General features: G+C 36.7%; 1 protein-coding gene across 3 annotated transcripts in view; it reads right to left on the bottom strand.

Moving 5' to 3' along the window:
- Window positions 1-19,127, bottom strand: part of KCTD3 (potassium channel tetramerization domain containing 3) — a 56,386-nt gene extending 37,259 nt beyond the window's left edge. Inside the window, exons 1-9 of one of the 3 annotated variants that reach the window (XM_012459655.3) lie at window positions 18,660-19,127; window positions 12,601-12,654; window positions 12,307-12,352; window positions 10,388-10,461; window positions 8,945-9,003; window positions 8,591-8,671; window positions 7,504-7,641; window positions 6,971-7,061; window positions 150-340 (exon numbers count right to left, since the gene is read on the bottom strand). In XM_012459655.3, the coding sequence (XP_012315078.1) occupies window positions 150-340; window positions 6,971-7,061; window positions 7,504-7,641; window positions 8,591-8,671; window positions 8,945-9,003; window positions 10,388-10,461; window positions 12,307-12,352; window positions 12,601-12,654; window positions 18,660-18,742 (817 nt within the window). In that variant the 5' untranslated portion in view covers window positions 18,743-19,127. Of the gene's footprint in view, window positions 1-149; window positions 341-6,970; window positions 7,062-7,503; window positions 7,642-8,590; window positions 8,744-8,944; window positions 9,004-10,387; window positions 10,462-12,306; window positions 12,353-12,600; window positions 12,655-18,659 lie in introns of those variants that run through there. The other 2 variants (XM_012459656.2, XM_012459657.2) reach the window with 2 other exon arrangements.
- Window positions 19,128-19,454: the final 327 nt, after the last annotated feature.

Here is a 19,454-nt window from a genome sequence, read left to right as displayed (position 1 = left end):
TCCTTCATTATCAGCTCACTCCTCCCACATTACATAGTGTGGCAGCTCTAATAGTCCAGGTTAATTTTCATACTCAGTGTCAATCTCTTTTATAAACTTCAAAATATTAATATCATCAAATAGCAACACATAAACAAGATTCTTCCTACCAATTTCACTTCCACTTCCCCCATCTTGAACACTCCACAAGATGATGCTACTCTCTGAGGCAACAGCAACCATTTTGTCTTTGTCTCCATGTGGACCTCCAACCACTTTTGCATTTAAAGCTACTCGTTCGATAGTCCAATCCAAATATGGGCTTGTAAACACTTGCTGCCATCCTGAAGATTCTTTGATTCTGTTAAGGAAGAATAGGCACATAAGGTAGACTTAGCAGCAATTAAGTAAACAGAATACACATCAATGCACCAAAAAAATAAAACTAACCAGTTACTCATCCACCTTCCTATTTACTACAAATAAAGTTTTGTTGATATGTATCATCTATGAAGCCACAATATTATCCTTGCGGTATTTTATACTTGCATACCATAGGACATATAACTACTTACAAGAGACTATAGTTCTATATTTCTCCAAAGAATAATTTAGTAAAGTCCTCCAAATTTAAAAAAATTTCAAAAACTTAAAAATGGTTTTATCTTTCATGTTTCTCTACACACACACACACACACACACACACACAAAACGCAACACTGTCATCTTCTATGAGTAGGAACAATCAGCAAAAATCTAAATTTCAGAATTATTATTCCTTTAAGCTATTAATCGGCTTTTCAGTGGTTATTAACTGAAATAACACATACTGAATCTCTTACTTTTTGAACTTCAGATGGACAGTCTACCCAGAAACACTAAGGTAAGTGAGTGTATCATATGCATTCCAATACCTTAGCACTATTAAATAAAAAAGGATAGGGTGTGGAATACCCTTTGAAGACTGGTTTTTAAAGGTCTAAATGCAAAACTGTATAGAGCTATTGATCACCCATATGTGAAAGCCAATCTATTTTTAATACCTAATTTCTCTAATAAATATTCCTGTCAGTTTCTAATAATTCTTTCTGCCCTATCCGAATTTAGGTATTAAAGACATGTTTTCTATGTGACTATCTGCATAGTGGCCTTCATAAATTTAGAGCTTTAGCAGTTGTGTAATCATAATAATGAATGAGCTGAACTATGAAGTATCTATTTTTAAACTAAACAAATAATGCAAACATAATTATAAAGTTTCTCTTTTGTCTTACCTAAAATGAATAAATAGAAGATGAAGGAAGTGTTCTTTTGCAAACTACCTGACAGTCACTGCAAAAAGCAAACTTAGGTATTCATAATTATGGTCCCCTAAAGGCCTAAATAAAACACATCAACTTCATTTTCCCTTAAATATGCATGCAAGGTAATACAACTATAATTCATAAAAATATACAATTCAGCCTATTAATCTGAAGAATTAATGATTTCTTCACTTAAACTTCAAAGCAATAGAGAAATATATCAATTTTTCCTAAGTACTGTGTAATTTGTAATCACCCTCTTCAGCCACCAGATAGGAATCATTTGTTAAGACAAACAAATGTAAATACTTACCTAATAAACACTAAAATTCACTGACATTCTCTTATTCCTTTACTTTCTTAATAAACTTGCTTTCACTTTACTTTGTGAACTCACCCCAAATTCTTTCTTGTGAGAGATCCAAGAACCCTTTTTTGGGGTCTGGATCAGGACCCCTTTCCAGTAACATCTTCCTGGGAAACTATGAAAGAGGATAGTGGAGAGACCCCTGACCCAAAGGAAATAGACTGCAGCACCAATTAGCTGACTTTGGAGTCAAGAACACTTCCCTTTTGAGCTTTTGCAGCTTTTAACAATTGAGTAATGTATACTCTTATAAACAAATTTTGGAGCATATTCCTTTCTTTCTACCTGATTTCTCCATAATTTGGAAACTATTTGTGAGTATTCTTAACTTATGGCAACAAGAATCTGTTTTCTTTTGTAACAGGACACAATTGGAGAAACTGGTTATTTTACCATGGCTTTGACTGGAATAGCATGCTTTCAGATACAGACTTGTTTAAGAGATCAAATTTGACTCAGAGATGATAAAAGCCCCTTGGGAAAACTGGTCTCATACCTTGTCTACATGGTCCCTGTATAAGGTTCCTGACCTGTCTGGGGTAAGGAAAGAATGTCACTTTCTGACAGGCCCAGAAGTCCCAAGTTATCATGGAACCTCAAGAGGAAAGAAATGTACCCAACTCATACAGTTATCTGTAGGCGATGATAAATTCATGGCAAGGCTCAAGGCTTTAAGAAGACTAATTTGAGATTCTTTATGGAACAAAGTTCCATCAAAGTCCATTTAAAAAGAGCTTATATAGCAACTAATTATTCTTATACAAATAATTAGGCCAAGTATAGTAAGACTAAAGCTTATTTTGTTTAAAAAACAAAACAAAACAAAACAAAAAAACAGCCCTACCATGATTTGTCTTTAGTAAAAATGAAAGACTGAAGAGAATTGTTTAAAAAACTATGGTATAACTTTTATTAGATTTGTCTTATCAGTAGTTTTTGAGTTTTTTCCTGCAATTTAGACTCACCCTGCTTATTCCTGTGGACCAAGCAGTGATCTATGGCTGCTGTTCAGAAGAAATAAGAGGCATGGGTAACAGAAATCTTGATCAGTATTCTAATTGTGGGCAGGTATTAGAATTGGCTAGCATATCAGCGTTGTTCCAACTCCACATCAGCCTGGTTCCAACAATTTCCAAGTTCATGAAAAGCCTTCTTATTTAGTTTACTTGGGATAATTTTACTTATTTTGCTTTGCTATTGTGGAACATATTGCTGCTGTTCTCTTTGTATAGGAATGCAAGATAAACATACTCAGTGCTTTCTTAAATCAAACATGCATTAATCCTCCAGACATCACTTTTTGTCAGAAATCAGAGTTCTCATCATACTGACACTTTCTGACTGAGCTCTTCTCTACTCTGAATGCAGGAGATCCTTAGGTAGAAATATCATCATCCTTACTCAGCCTGCAGAAGTTACAGAGAATGAATCTTCCTCCCTCTGCAACCCTAAGATTAAGAGTCCCCTTGTAAAAGGGAGGGGAAAAATATGTCAGAGGCATTCAAACCACAGTGACTCCATCTTGAATAGGGACTGGGTAAAATAAAGCTGAGACCTGCTGGGCTGCATTCCCAGGAGGTTATTGTTAGTCACAGGATAACAAAGGAGGTCAGCACAAGGTACAGGTCACAAAGATCCCACTGATAAAACAGGATGCAACAAAGAAACTGGCCAAAACCCATTGAAGCCAAGCTGGCAACAAAAGTAACTTCTAGTCGTCCTCACTACTCATTATACGCTAATTATAATGCATTATCATGCTAAAAGACACTCCCACCAGCCCCATGATAGTTTATTAATGCCATCGTAAAGTCTAAAAGTTACCCTATAAGGTCTAAAAAGGGGAGAAACATTCAGTTCTGGGAACTGCCTGCTCCTTTCTGAAAAACTCATGAATAATCCACACCTTAATTAGTATATAATCAAGAAATAACTATAAGTATATTCAGTCAAGTAGCTCTCAGGACTTCTCTGGCGACAAAGCAGCCATTCTTTCATCTTTACTTTCTTAACAAACTTGCTTTTACTTAAAAAAAAAAAAAAATATATATATATATATAAAATCTCATCATTTACAGAGATATTACTTCTAAGTTGTTTTTCTCTATAGTAATTAGGGCATTACACAATTAAGAGATGTCAAAAAGGGTAATCACGATAGCATATTTAAAAGTGACTATAACAACTACAGAATTTAACTCTTAATAAGACATGTAAATTTACTTCTGTTTTTAAAATAATAATTACAAAGAAGGTACATATTTACTCTACAACTGTTCATATAAGTAATACATTTAAAATACATAGAACAAGGCCAGGCACAGCGGCTCACACCTGTAATCCCAACACTTTGGGAGGCCGAGGCAGGCAGATTACCTGAGACCAGTCTGGCCAATATGGTAAAATCCCATCTCTACTAAAAATAGAAAAATTGGCCAGGTGTGGTGGTACACACCTGTAATCCCAGCTACTCCAGAGGCTGAGGCAGGAGAAGTGCTAGAATCCAGGAGGCAGACGTTGCAGTGACCCAGTATTATGCCACGGCACTCCAGCCTGGGTGACAGAGCAAGATTCTGTCTCAATTTCAAAAAATAAATAAAGCAAGTAAAATATGTAACACAAGAATAAGCTCTGTTATTTCAGCTCTCCATGATCTTATAGCTGCCTAGTAAACCAACCCTCTGAACTTAAGACAGCTATGCGAAAAATATAGTTATTTCTAGTTATTTCCTAAGTGAGGACCTCAATAAAATACAGTAAAGAAGACATACCCTGTGAGATTTTGAAACTTATTACAAACATACGTCACGTCAAATTGTATGGGAATAGACATGTCATAAGGACATGAGAGAAATGAAAAGGAGATCCAAGCATATACACAAACATAAAACAAAATAAAATGGGCTATCAGATTCAGTGAGAAAGAATGATTTAGGTAATGAATTGTCAGAAATAATTACCTACCCACTGAGAAGAAAATAAATCCTCATACCACAAACAAAAAAGTAAATTCCACAAGGATTAAAGATCTAAAGTGGAATATAAGCCCCAAGGGGACAGCAACTCACACAACTACTCTTTGTTAATAGAAGTTACACTGTTATAAGCTCAGCAAGAAAAAGGAACATAAGCATAAAGCCTAACCGTGTAGAAAATCAGTGAAGCTGGAACAGCATAAAGGTCTTCACTGTACTCTTTTTTTTTAACTTATTGATATAAAAACGATGAAAAACAACTTTTAGAAAAGATTACACTTTTAAACAGTTTAAATATTTTTATTTCTTTTGAAATCTTTTCATTGCCATTGTGTTGAATGATTTAACTGTGAGGAAAATCAGGTGTGTCCTCAATTTTCTTCCTCACTTTGCATGAGTATACTGCTCTGACATTACTGACACTTGGTGAAAGCAAAGAAAGATCGTGATCAAAGCAGACACAAAGAATGGAAAATGCAATAGCATCATCCTATTTACAATTGTTACCCAGTGAGTTAAGAGACGGAGTTTCGCTCGTTACCCAGGCTGGAGTGCAGTGGTGCGATCTCAGCTCACCGCAACCTCTGCCTCCTGGGTTCAAGCAATTCTCCTGCCTCAGCCTCCCGAGTAGCTGGGACTACCGGTTCGTGCCACCATGACCAGCTAATTTTTGTATTTTTAGTAGAGACGGGGTTTCACCATGTTGACCAGCCTTGGCCTCCCAAAGTACTGGGATTATAGGCGTGAGACACCACGCCCGGCCGAAAAGAGCAATCTTTAGCATTGTGTACAATGACAAAAAGAAAGTTACGCTGTTACACTTCAATCACTTATAATCATTTCACAATTCTTCTGGAATTCCTTATCAACAAAAATATGTACATAATATGTAAACAGGAGTCTACAAGTCATCTCAATTCAAATCCATACAATGATAAATTCAAAACAATGCTTCCTAAAAATTCCTTTATCAAATTAGTCTTACTTCATATAAAACCATCCCCACAAAAATTATCCAAAAAATAATTTCCATGCTATTTCGTAATTAAAATTACAAATCCACAAAACACTCTTTTTTCAAAAATTATTTATTTATTTTTTGAGACGGAGTCTTGCTCTGTCACCCAGGCTGGAGTACAATGGCATGATCTCGGCACACTGCAACCTTCCACCTCCCAAGTTCAAGTGACTATCCTGCCTCAGCCTCCCGAGTAGCTGAGATTACAGGCATGTATCACCACACCCAGCTAATTTTTGTATTTTTAGTAGAGATAGGGTTTCACCATGGTGGTCAGGCTGGTCTTGAACTCCACTCACCTTGGCCTCTGAAAATGCTGAGCTTACAGACATGAATCACCATGCCCAGCCAAAACACTCTTAAAACATAAAATCTGCACCTAATCATTACTACATGAAAATATAAACCTGAGATTACTAATATAAACAGTTCTTACCAAATATGCAAAATCTTTTATAAACTCAGATTTAAAAAAAATACATCTGGGATTCTTTAAAATGTATCTGTAAACTTTAGAAGATATTTTAGATATTTTTCAAACTATTTTGTATATTTTTTCTTAACCAAATTCAACAGTGATAAATATAAACAAAAAGTTTATACATCTTTGATTTTTCTCCAATTAAGTGCAATAATTATTTAAGCTAGTATATCCAACCATTTTTGTGCTTCTATACCATTCTCTGTCATCAACATTTCTCTAATGAGTACTGTGATTTTGAACTAAGCGTCCTATCATTTTCCCAAATAAAAAAAAAAAAATCACTGGTCTACACTATTCTTCATTGCTTCTCAGTCTCCAAGAATGTAAGCATTAGTAAAACCAAACTACTTCTTTATAAGTTTCACACATTAGATGTTAAACCATACCACTGTGCCCACAACTACCCTGCTTTACTACCTCACTTCTGAAAATGTGGTAATTATGACCAATGTACTTTCCCTTGCTATAGAATACAAAACACTGAATCATTAGTGACAGAACATCAGAAAGTTCACATTAATAATCCTGTCTAATGTCATTATATACTACCATCTCAGAAGCTAGATATAAGCAAGAAATAATACATCAAGGTATCTCAGTTACACAACAGCTCACACTTGTCTGCAAAATGTTTACAACACAGAAAGGCTGCCAGAATGTTTATTAAATTAGCTGCAAAAATAAAAGCAAACTAAATCTTAATCAGATAATACAGACGTGAGTAAAATATGCAGGAAAAAAACCTGATGACTAAAAAAATAGCTTTTCAATCTAAAACTATAAAATCAGAATAATTTTAAAACTATCACCTCTAAAAGCAAACCATTATTAATTATACAGTACCTGTAACACACAGCAAAATGAGCATATGCAGCTACAATCCAGTTGTGATGGCCAGCTACTATTAGCACCTTTCGTGGATCCACAGGAAATCCTGTTGATTTTAGAAAAAGAAATATTTTACATTCTAAAATGGGGGTTGGCAACTTACAGCCCCCAGGCCAATTTTAGCCTTCTGCCTGTTTTGAACTCAGCCATGCTTACTTGTTTACATATTGTCCATTATGTTCATGCTACAATGGCAAAGTTGAGTAGGTCTGATAGAGAACATATGGCCCACAAAAGCCTAAAATATTTAGTCTCTGGCCCTTACCAGATAAACTTTGTCAACCCTGTTCTAAAGTTTCCGAGAAGACAAAAGATTGTACAACATTTTAAATGAAAATTACGTGTTAAATCAGAATTTCCAAGATAGCAATGATAAATCTGGATAAAAAGGGAGATGAGGCAAAAATCTTTAAAAGTAATTACTTAATATCACCTAGGACTAAAAACATACATACTTTTCTTTTTCCATTTGTGTAATCTTTGCTTACCTAGCCTAACAGTATCTTCTCCAGGTCCAGAGAGAACAGGCTGCGTACCATTTCCTCGGGCTTCACCTTCTGTAGAATTTAGTCCATTCCTAGAATCAGCAGATCTGGCTGTGTTGTTTATTTTACGACTAGGAATACCTACAAAGAGGAAATGAAAACAAATACATTTCTAAGTTCACATTTCAGAAATTAAAAATACCACATTGTAACAAAGAAATATAAAAATCTGAATTTCATTAAAGCCGAAATACATCTTCCAATATAGCAAATTGTTGTAAATATTTAATTATAATTAAAAAATAAAATGAAAATTAAAGAAAAACAAAGACAAAATTCTTTCAACAGATTTCTGGTATTTGTCATATTGTTTATAATTACTAAGATTGAGATTTATCATATTATGCTCTGCTTTACCTAGCTTTAGGTTACTGAGTTAATGGGTAATTAATTCAGTCTGTCAGCCACTCTTTACAATTATGGTACAGGTATTATGTGTTTAGGTACTCTGTATCAATTTAACTACTTTAGTAAGAACTGAATTTCCCCATACTTTCATTTTTTATTTGACAGGAAAGCATTTTTTTAAAATGAAATCTTGCTCAGAAGTCATTAGAACACAGGTAAAAGCAGACGCTTCTAACTTACTGAAGTAGGGCTGAGGTGACCCTGATTTATCTTTGCAGAATTCCTTAAGTTTGTCAAAAAGGAGTTTGAAAACCAGTGCTCTAACATAGGGTTCAGCAAACCATGGACCATGGAAAATCCAGCCCAATGCTATCTATATAAATAAAGTTGTAGTGGTCACAGTAACACCTAGTCTTCATGTACTATGTACAGCAGAGATAAGCAGCTGTTATAGAGATCCTCCGGCTCACAAAATCTATCTGGGTCTTTACAGAAAAAGTTTGCCAAACCTGTGCTCCAATATATAGTGTGACTTAATTTTTGTAAAAATCAAAGTTCTCACCATTTCTAGTAGATTTACAGACAAAAAACTCAAAAATCAAGGAAGTTTTTTCTATTCATATGCTTGTACTTGCTTAATGATACAAGGAATTTGTAAAAAGATTAAATAAAGTGAAAATACCTGGTGGAGGTAAGTAACCATGAAAAAGGACACTGCCACAAGAGGAACGCTCCAATTCTTCACATAAGAGAAGCCTTCTTACTAAAAACATTTCAAAGCAAACTTGTCAAGAGTACATGCAAACAGAAAAACAGTACTCCATTTTTATTTTCTCTAGTTCAAGAGGATAAGGAAAGAAAAGGAAAATTTTAAGTTAAATCAGAGTTGACAACATCTTTTTACTATGAAAATCCACAAAAACTAAGCACTAAACAATGTCATCAAAAATTAGGACCTGATATAAAAACATCATTTGGGCAAGTTTCATACATGAGTCAAATCATAAACGAAAAATATTAAGAGAAGAGCACATACCTAATGGTGTGATCCCATAAAATTCTGCTTCATGCCTGAGAACATTAATACTCACTCCCCTACAAGGAAACAAACGATATAAATTCTCTAACACTGCAAACCTGTATTATCATCTGAAGCGAAAGGAAAACATTCTAGGTTCTTCATGTATATGGTCGTAAGGCTTTAAAAATTACTTTTCTCCTAATGTTCTTTATTTTTATTACTCTTAATCGTTAAAAAGTCTAAATAAAAATGACGTGAAGAAAAATATTCTGCTGTCTACTTAAAAACCTTTCTCATATACACACACACACACACACACACACACACACGAATTGGGTCACTAAATGAGAGAGTAGGGCTCTATTGGGCTAGTACAAATAAATTGTCTAGAAGGCAAAAGAAGAATGGAAATCATTCTTTAGTGACATTAGTTGCTTTTAACTTTTTATCATAATTGTTTCTATACACATCTATCTTAATCTCCCCAATTAAACTGTAAATTCCCCATGGGCATGATCTATTTCTGATCTACGTTTGTATTATCTCATGCTTGTATAGAATAGCTATATAATAAATATTTGTCGAACAAATAAAATAGAAAAAAAAAAGACCAGCCTTGGGAAGGGCTATGTTATCCAGATGAAAATGATGCTACTTTCCAGTAGTAAAATAACATGAAAACAAAAGTTAAAAGAAATAGAAGCTTCAAAATTTTTAATACTAATGATTCATTTTAGGTTTCAGTTGTAATTTGTCCTTATTTTAAAAATATTCCCCAGCCTTAATAAACATATACACTTACTATGTTAAATTGTTTTTATTTGTGAAACTGGTTATGACTAACTTAACATTAAAAATGTTTAAAACTTTCTTATTCTATTTTGAAACTATCTGTGTTAACAGTACAGCAGTACTGGTCAGAGGCATGATCATAACTCACTGTAGCCTCAAACTCCTGGCCTCAAGGGATCCTCCTATCTTAGCCTCCTCTGCAGAGCAGCTAGTATTATAGGCCTGACCATCGCATCCAGTTTCAGCATGAGGAAACTTCTAATCAAAGTCTTAGTTTAAAAAAAGAAACAAAAAACAACCTTTTATGGCTGGGCATGATGGTTCACACCTGTAATCCCAGCACTTCGAGAGGCTGAGGTGGGGGGACCGCCTGAGCTCAGGAGTTCCTGACCACCATGGGCAACATGGTGAAACCCCTTCTCAACCAAAATACAAATAATTATTCAGCATGCGCCTGTAGTCCCAGCTACTGGGGAGACTGAGACAGGAAAATTGCTTGAACCTAGGAGGCAGAGGTGGCAATGAGTCAAGATCGTGCCACTGCACTTCAGCCTGGGCGACAGAGCAAGACCCCATCTCAAAAAAAAAAACTCTTCCTTCATAAAATATACTAAAAACACATATTTACCAGAAAGAAATTTACTTTTAAAAGAGTGCATTTCTTACCTTAAGTCTAGTTCTTTTGTCCGAAGAAAATTTAAAATGGGTGCAAATGCTGCTGGATCTCTATCAATAAATATCTGTAAAAAATAGAACTGTTTTACTCTCAAATTACAAATTAATCTTTTAACTTTAATATCTCTAACACTAATAGGGAACAAAGTCTGAATTATTTAAATACTATGTTTCCTTGTTTCCACTCTTAAATTTTAATGTTTCTATAATTGGAATTAAGTTCTGTGTGCATTCAGAAAAAGATGGTGTCTTTTTCTTCCCCTGAAAAGTTACTATTAAACTGATATTTTAATATGTAGAAAAAATCTTATATAATAAAATCACTTTCATTGATATCTTTGGTAAAAGTGACACCTGAGGAAACATTTTTATCTGAAATAGTCCAGAATTCAATTAATACTTTGAAAACATTATGAATAAACAATACTTTCTCACACTGTTGAATCATTAAAACTACAATGTACTTTAATAATGCACACGGGGTATTGAGAAAAGTAAATACTGCACACTGCTATCAAAAGTGGAAATGAATACTATCCTTGTAACACTTTCACTAAATTCAATTTCCTTCAGGGCTAGGGAGAGGTAACAACAATTTTTTTTTTTCAAATACAGCACCACAGAATACATAAGAGGAAAACAAATTGCTTAAAAATGTAAAATACATAATTGGTAACTTTTATTTGTTTGTTTGTTTTGACAGAGTCTTGCTCTGTCACACAGGCTGGAGCGCAGTAGTGGGATCCTGGCTCACTGCCACCACCACCTCCCAAGTTTAAGCAATTATCCTGCCTCAGCCTCCCAAGTAGCTGGGATTACAGGCATCTGCCACCACGCCTGGCTAATTTATATATATATATAGACACATCTGCCACCACGGCTGGCTAACTTATATATATATATAGACACACACACACACACACACACACACACACACACACAGAGTAGAGATGGGGTTTCACCATGTTGGCCAGGCTGGTCTCCAACTCCTGGCCTCAAGTAATCCAACTGCCTCAGCTTCCCAAAGTGCTGGGATTACAGGCATGAGCCACCACACTTGGCCCATAAGATAAGTTTTTATAGAAATTTATACCAACACCTATTTTGAATCATTTACAAAAGATCTAATCATAAAACCTGAACACCTTTTAAAGCTATGTAAGTCAATCAGAAAGGCAAATGGTAGCCAATAATAATATTCTTCCTACTATGATCAACTACGTATATACAATCAATGAGATTCTTCTAAACTTCATAAATTCTTACTTTTGTTTTTATTAGAGCAGCTCAAAAATTGAAGAAATATCACAGATTTGTGGAGGTCTTATTACTGATGACTTTTTATAATTTCACATGTCCATATCTGCCTTTATTACCTTATTTCATCTCCAAATCTCACGATAGCAAATAAATACCATTGGTCACTTTGTTGCCTCTAAATGCATAAACCAATTTTTTTGCACTGAAAGTCTGCAATTCTTTCCTTCCCTCACCGTATCAATGCTGCACAAACAAATTCACAAAGTTATTCTCCAAAATAAAACAAAAAGTAGGACTTTACTAATTTAACCTCTTATATTCTAATATAAAAATTTAGAATATTTACATTTATCCACTTACAGTTAAAGTTTCAATTATTGATCTAAAAAATATTTCTTCCAATGCCAATGTTAGCTCATATCCTATAATCTTTCTAATCATGAATACTTAAATTGCCATATATAGTATTCCCTATTTAGGGATCTTCTCTAATTGCAAAAAACTACATATGACAAGAAATAAAATTATGCCACTTTCATTCAGTGATTATTAAAACATTAGTTTTCCTACATTCTTAGAGTAAGTCTATATTAAGACCAAGTACTATAGGCATTACTTTAGAAATATGTATCAATTATTATTATACTCACAGCACCAGTTTCATCTCGAAGTGTTGAAATTCTCCCACTCAGCAAACTGGAAATCATTAATAATCTAAAGTTAGTTTTAAAAAATCTGAGTATAAACAAACGTGCTAATTCTTTATCAAATGTCAAAGACCACTAAAAATAAGTTATCTATTCTCCAAGTTAAAAAAAAAAACATTTTAAGAGTTAACCTTCTTTATTCAAAAAATAAAAACAATTTAACTGACAAAAAAATTATTATATTTTGGTAAATAAGCAAATATATTAAAAGATGTACTAAAGAATTATATAAAATACCTGGAAAAAAAAGAATCTGGAATCCACATAAGAGTCTGTCTTGAGGTACTAAATCTGTAATTAAAAATCATCTGGCATTAAAATGAGAACATGATTTGAAATTTCAGTATTAGTTAATTTGTTTTAATATTCTGAATAATGATTTATAAGATGTTTCACAGTTATAGCTGTACCAATATATTTATTACATTTAATATTTTTAAATGTTGCTACTTTCAATTCAGAGTTAAGATTATACAAGCAGCTCTCAACAACAACAACTAGTTGTCTGCCACATAAGGCATCTTAAAATACTAATTTCCAAAAAGCTAATCTCTGCTGAAAAATCAACAATTAGCCCATCACACCAAGTCTCAACTTCTCAGAATAACATTCAAAATTACCTTAAGGTTACATTTCATCTCTCTAATACAAATGCTGGTTTTCCCTTCCAATAAGACAAAACTTCTTCATATCCCAAAACAATTCATGCTTATTACCATTTTGGTATCTTTATTCAGATAGATCATCCTTTTCATTCAAGATCAACCCATCGTTCTTGATACCATTCAAGTTTTACCTTCCCTGTAATTTTTTTTTCTTTTTTCTTTTTTTGTATTTTTAGTAGAGACGGAGTTTCATATGTTAGCCAGGCTGGTCTTGAACTCCTGACCTCAGGCAATCCACCCACCTTAGCCTCCCAAAGTGCTGGGATTACAGGCATGAGCCACCACACTCCACCCCCTGCACACCCAGCCCCCTGTAATTGTTTTTCTAAATATCCTATCCTGTATTATCTCTTTTTAAGCTCATAGTAACTTCACTGTAAATTACTCATTTAACATCTTGTTTATATTCATTCTTGTGCTGTTTGCAACTGCTGACTTCATTCATTCAAAAATCATTCAGCAAATACATCACTGTTCTGAGGTTAATTGTCATTTGATCAAGTCTGTATCTTACCACCAGTTTTGGGAGGATCTTTACGAAAGTACAGTGTAACAGACTGGGACAATAAACAAATAACTGATATAAACTGACACGGCAACCAAAGCAATATAGCACTTGTTCAGTCCAGCCCTTCTCTGACTATAAAACCTCTACTTTTACTCCACATTCATTTTCTGGCATTATATGAAATCCCTAAATTTATTTTTATCCTTCATATTTAAACTAAACAAGGTGACTGAATAGTGGCACTAGTTACCATGCACTATCAGCAGGAAACGCAGGCCAACCCCAGCCAAAATGGCTAAGGGATGTTTCCCAGACTATGCAGGTGAGTACGGTATCACCCCTCTATTGTCTGTCGTTACCTAAATTAGCAGCCTAGAATTATCAAAAACGTGTAGGTTCCTTACTTTTTGCTCACTGCGGCACAACAAACCCCAAAATGCATCCTATTTCCCGCTCCAATCTTCTAAGTGGGATATTAAACAGCACTGGATTACAGGCCAGGGTGAAAACTGTGACTACCAAGGCTTACACAGAGTAGCGTCAGAAGTCTCATGGATCGCTCAGCTTTGCAAGTCCATCCAGATACCTGAGGCAACAATGACTCATAATATTTTATATATCTTGATAAATGGATTACCTGTACATTCACCTTTCAAATTCAGTTTCAGAAATGCATTTTGTATTAAAAATGTGTATTTTTTTTGTGAAATGGAGTCTCGCTCTCTTGCCCAGGCAGGAGTGCAGAGGCACGATCTGAGTTCACTGCAACCTCCACCTCCCGGGTTCAAGTGATTCTCCTGCCTCAGCCTCCCAAGTAGCTGGGACTACAGATGCGTGCCACCATGCCTGGCTAATTTTTTGTATTTTTAGTAGAGGTGGGGTTTCACCATGTTAGCCAAGATGGTCTCAATCTCTTGACCCCATGATCCACTTGCCTCAGCCTCCTAAAGTGCTGGGATTACAGGTGTTGGCCACCATGCCCAGCCTATGCTGTTTTTTTCTTAAAGGCAGAGAGGACGACCTAAAAGCATTGTGCTTGGCACCTAGCACATCCTCAGTAAATGTCTGTAGAAACTGATGTGTGATAACCAGAACCACACTCTACACACTCAGTTAAATGTTTTGTACACAACGAAGATTTGATTCTTCTGTACCATCTGCAAGCCTTTTATGGTTACAACAGAGCACTTTCAGAGTACACTGGTGGTGACAAACAGATGTCATAAACTGCCTACTTAAACCATTTAGTAGTATCAGTCTCAGTGTCAGTAACAGCAGAAACAGTGTATGTACTGTTCCATAAAAAATGCCTATCTTAGTCTCTAAAAGAAATTTTCTATCATTATCAAAACATGCTTTCCAAACACAAAAGTTTATCTTGGGAGGCTGAGGCAGGAGAATCGCTTGAATCTGTGAGGCGGAGGCTGCAGTGAGGCAAGATCATGCCACTGCACTCCAGTCTGGCAACAGAGCAAGACTCTGCCTGAAAAAAAAAAACAAAAAAAAACTCAGCACTCTGGGAGGCCGAGGCAGGCAGATCACGAGGTCAGGAGATCGAGATCATCCTGGCCAACATTGTGAAACTCTATCTCAACTAAAAACACACAAAAATTAGCTGGCATAGTGGCGTGTGCCCATAGTCCTTGTTACTCGGGAGGCAGGAGAATTGCTTGAACCAGGGAAGCAGAGCTTGCAGTAAGCCAAGATCCGCCACTGCACTCCAGCCTGGCTGGCGACAGAGTGAGACTCTTAGGGAAAAAAAAAAAAGTTTACCTCCATTTCTTCCCACTTACAACTTTACAATTGGTAAGGAGAAGTATTCTTTCACTGGCTAACTAAAGGAAAGACAGTACGACAATCCATTTATTAAAGACATTTAAATGTAAACTACAGTAAGGGGTATTTTAGGGAACACACAGAAGTTGACTAATTTCATAGGTTATGGACAGAGTAAGTGTTTATAAGCAGCTCCTATGCCCATTTATCTGATTAACAAAGGAGACACTTTAGGAAAACACTGCAAATACTCCTAAGTGCATTTCTTAGTAGACTTCTAAGAAAAAATGAAAAATACACAGATTACCCTAGTCACAGAAAACTGACTTGGTCCAAAATCAAAGCAAATTCCAGTCAATGGTAAATTGAAGGATCCAAGGATTCACTACAATGAAAATTTGCTATGTTCTGGAGACCATCAAATTCATTCCAAATAAGGATAGCTTATAACTTGCAATCTTTCATATTCACCACTTATTCAACAATTGTATTTCAAACAATTAAAATTATGTGCTACTTAGAAAATTGCAAAGCTCTGCTTAAAACTGTATTATCAGTTTCAATTTTAATCAGCATTTTGGGGAAAGGTTAGTAACCTGGAATTTCTGGGCAAAGGGACTGGACCCTTAACCCCACCAATTTTTTTAAACATCAGGCCCCAAAACTAGTCTCAAATATAACTTCATGAAAACTAAAACACTTAAAATTACATATGATGAGCATAATCATTTCAAAGATACATGAAAGCCTTTTCTGTTTTGATGTTTTTTTAATCTCATACCCATAGTGTCCCAAGAATAGTCATGTGCAATCTGGTCTCAGCAAAAGAATTGCTAAAGAAATTAGCATATCCACAGTTACACTTCATGCAACTTGCCTCCTACTAAATTAACTTGGAAGCAATCTAATTAGTTATTTATTTTGCACTTTATTGATAATACCACTAACCTTTATATTTCACATTTATTACTTCAAATTCCTATAACAATCTCATAAAGTTGGTACTATTGTCTGTCACTTTACATTTTACTAGACTAAGCATGAAAATATTTGTCCAAGGTTGCTAGGCTAGTTAGAGATAAAGCCTGGGAACTGGAAACATATATCTGACTCAAAAGCTCTTTGTCTGGGAGTCCCCATTGGCTAGTTCCAGTCCTCTTGCATGAGGCCTAAAATCATCGCTCTTACTCTTAACAGAATAAATCACAAATTCAGTCATAGTGGGTTTCTTTCATCTCACTACTTTTTGTAAATAACAAATATTAACAATTCTAAATGAAACTTCATCTTCTCTACTTCCTGAATCACCCACAAAGCATTAGACCATAAAAATTAGTCATTTCTATAATTCCTTTGAGTATATCCATTTTCATGTCTATTCGCTTGAAGAAAAAGAAAAAAAAAAAAGACCTTATCTATAGCATATACTTCTCTGCTCCCAATAAACTCTCCTTTTGAGTTTTACTCTGTCACTTCTGGACTTCCATTCTATGCCACAGCAGTTCCTGAACTTCAATGGCAATCACATCAGGATTTTTCTCTTACAATGGCTTAAGTGACTGTGTTACACTGTGTTTTGTACAAGATACAAATGACTTCTGGATCCCATCTAGGTCTAAAATGCTGCACGTATGTATGATTCAAAGCAAATCTAGAAAACATTCTTAGAATACGAGTCAGATGTTGTTTTCTATAGGCCATACCATTACTACTTATAAGCTTTTTTAACAATTTTCTGACTTTTTTTAATGTTTCCATTCCTACTAACAATTTGATGTCTTCTAAACTGTTCAAACCAGTAATGTATTATCTTGTATTCTTTGCTAGTAACACTTAGAAAAATTAGAACCTGATAAACTCAAGTTCCATAAATAACATAAACACAAGATATAATGTTACAGTGCCAAGATAACCGCCTTATGAATTAAAACTTTTAAATGAATTCTGCAGTCTTTAATAAGAGTTCGCTCAGTATTAAGGCATCCATACAGTAAATAACATACTGTATGTCCTTTTGAATGTCTGAATAGAAATATATTAAGTATCAAAAGCAAGTAGAAACCAGTGTATGGACTTTAAATGATTATACTTCTGCTCTTCAGTATCAACACTCTTTGCAGGCCTCCTCTTTTGGAGTATTCCACAAGTTACCAAACTTCCAATATTTTAACGTGATTTTAGAAAAAAACTCCATCTCTTACATCAGGAGACATAAATCTCCATAAGACTGGTTTCTATACAACTGCAATAACGTTGTAAATTCTCTAAATTTTGATGTGGGGGAAGAGGAAAAAGCACTAAGAAACAACGAAGTATCACTGTTCTCTGTGTTAAATTCTAGAAAGCTATCAAATGTTTAGGATTAAAGCACTACAGCAGACATTTGTTGTCACTATGGTTCTAGGATATTAAATTACTGTTAAAATGCTCATTGAAAATCATATTCTCAAGCACAGCAAAATACACTGTATTCCAGGGCATTTCCTTGTTTACCTCCTCCCAAGCCTAAAACTCAACTAACCCTTCTTTCGAACAGCTGGCAAACTCCCTTTTCTGAGAGGAGTGACTCATAAGTTATAGGAAATCCACAAAAACTATGATTCCCACCCTCCAACAAACTTAATAACAGGCACAGAAAGGGGGGGCGGAAGACCAGAGAGAATAGACAGAAAAGAGCTTTCAGTTTGTTTACTCCAAGGGCGCCACGCTGTGCCAATATCCAGAGCTTCCTAGAAGCAAATGTTCAAACTACAGTTCCTGGACACACTGTCCTAAAAGTTGACCAGAACCTTAAAGTCCATGCACTAAGAAATTCTGAAAAAAAAAATTATGCACTGCAAATATACTGCATTCCCATCACAGAAATCTTTCAAATTACAACCCCCCTAATTAGGCGTATAAAAGAACATCACACTCTTCCCTAAGAAAACCGACACCTTGCTGACCAAAGAGAAAGGAAGGCAGGTTCATCTCCAACATCCAAACCACAAAGCCAGGCTTCTATTAAATAAATTCCTCAAATACACTCTAATCTCAGATGAGGTAAGGGAGGCTATGTAATGGTCCTCCTCGCCTGATGGCTTAGAAAGGGGGAGGGACAAAGGTTGGCATTCCAAGACAGCAGCTACTCGGCCACAAGGGCCTGGTCCCCGGTAATTGCAAGCTGCACTGATCCCTCACCAGCTCCAAAATCCGCCCGACGTTATTCCCGCCTGGAGGCCCCCACGATCCCCTCCAGGCTCGGCTCCCACGCTCGCCCTAGTTCCTGCGACTCTGGGTCCCTGTCGCCCCCGCAGGAGGAGGCCGCCACGGCATCCCCGCTGCAAACCCCCTCCCGGCCGACTCACCTGGTCCCCCCCACGTTCAGCTGGACGATCTCGCCGCTGCCGGCCGCCGCCGCGGCAAAGCTGCCGCAGTGCCCTCCCGCCATCTCTGGCGGCTCCGGGCGCGCTCGCCGCCCTCCTTCCCCAGCCGGGGCCGCCAAGCCCGGGGCTGTAGCCCGAGGCAGCGGCGACCGCTGCTGGGCCAGCTGGGCGGCGGCGGCGGCCGGAGGGCGGGGGGTGCACGGGGCTTCCCCCACCTTCCCAGCGGCCAGGCGGGGCTCTCTAGCGCCTGCCTCTTCCCCCGTCAATCCTGCGGCGCGCGTGGGCGGCCCGGCCTTCACCTTCCGCGGCCTTCAGGCCGCCGGGCCGGCCGGGCCTCTCCTCCACGCTCCGCTGCCACCGACGCCGCCGCAGCCTGCCTGGAAGGAGGGGTCACCGTTCGGGACAAAATACCGCAGCGCTCACGCTTCGCCCGCCACTGCCGCCAAGAAGGAGGAGGAGGAAGGAAAGGCCAGGGAGGAGCTTCCCAACGCTGCCGGGCTGGCGCAGAGGGAGGGTAGGTGAATGTGCTCCTGGCCATGCCTGCCCACGCGGGATTCCGTTTTTCCCTCCCCCTTTCCCTTTTACATTTAAGATTTTCTAACACCAGGAAGCTGATTCACAGATTGAGAGCAGATGCGGGCAAACTACGCATCTTTATGACCCACTTTCTCCACAGGAATTGGGAAAGGAAAAACTAATCCTTGAGGTAGTAAAAGTAGATGCCTAAGGCAGATAGTGCAAATATAGGGAACATTTGGAGATTTTAAAACTTTATAC

Source organism: Aotus nancymaae, unplaced genomic scaffold (genome assembly GCF_030222135.1).
Source record: "Aotus nancymaae isolate 86718 unplaced genomic scaffold, 86718_ANA_hifiasm-v0.15.2.pri h1tg000032l_0, whole genome shotgun sequence".
In the NCBI taxonomy this organism is placed as follows: domain Eukaryota; kingdom Metazoa; phylum Chordata; class Mammalia; order Primates; family Aotidae; genus Aotus; species Aotus nancymaae.
The sequence above is the reverse complement of the archived record's forward strand: the minus strand, read 5'-3'. Positions and strand labels throughout refer to the sequence as shown.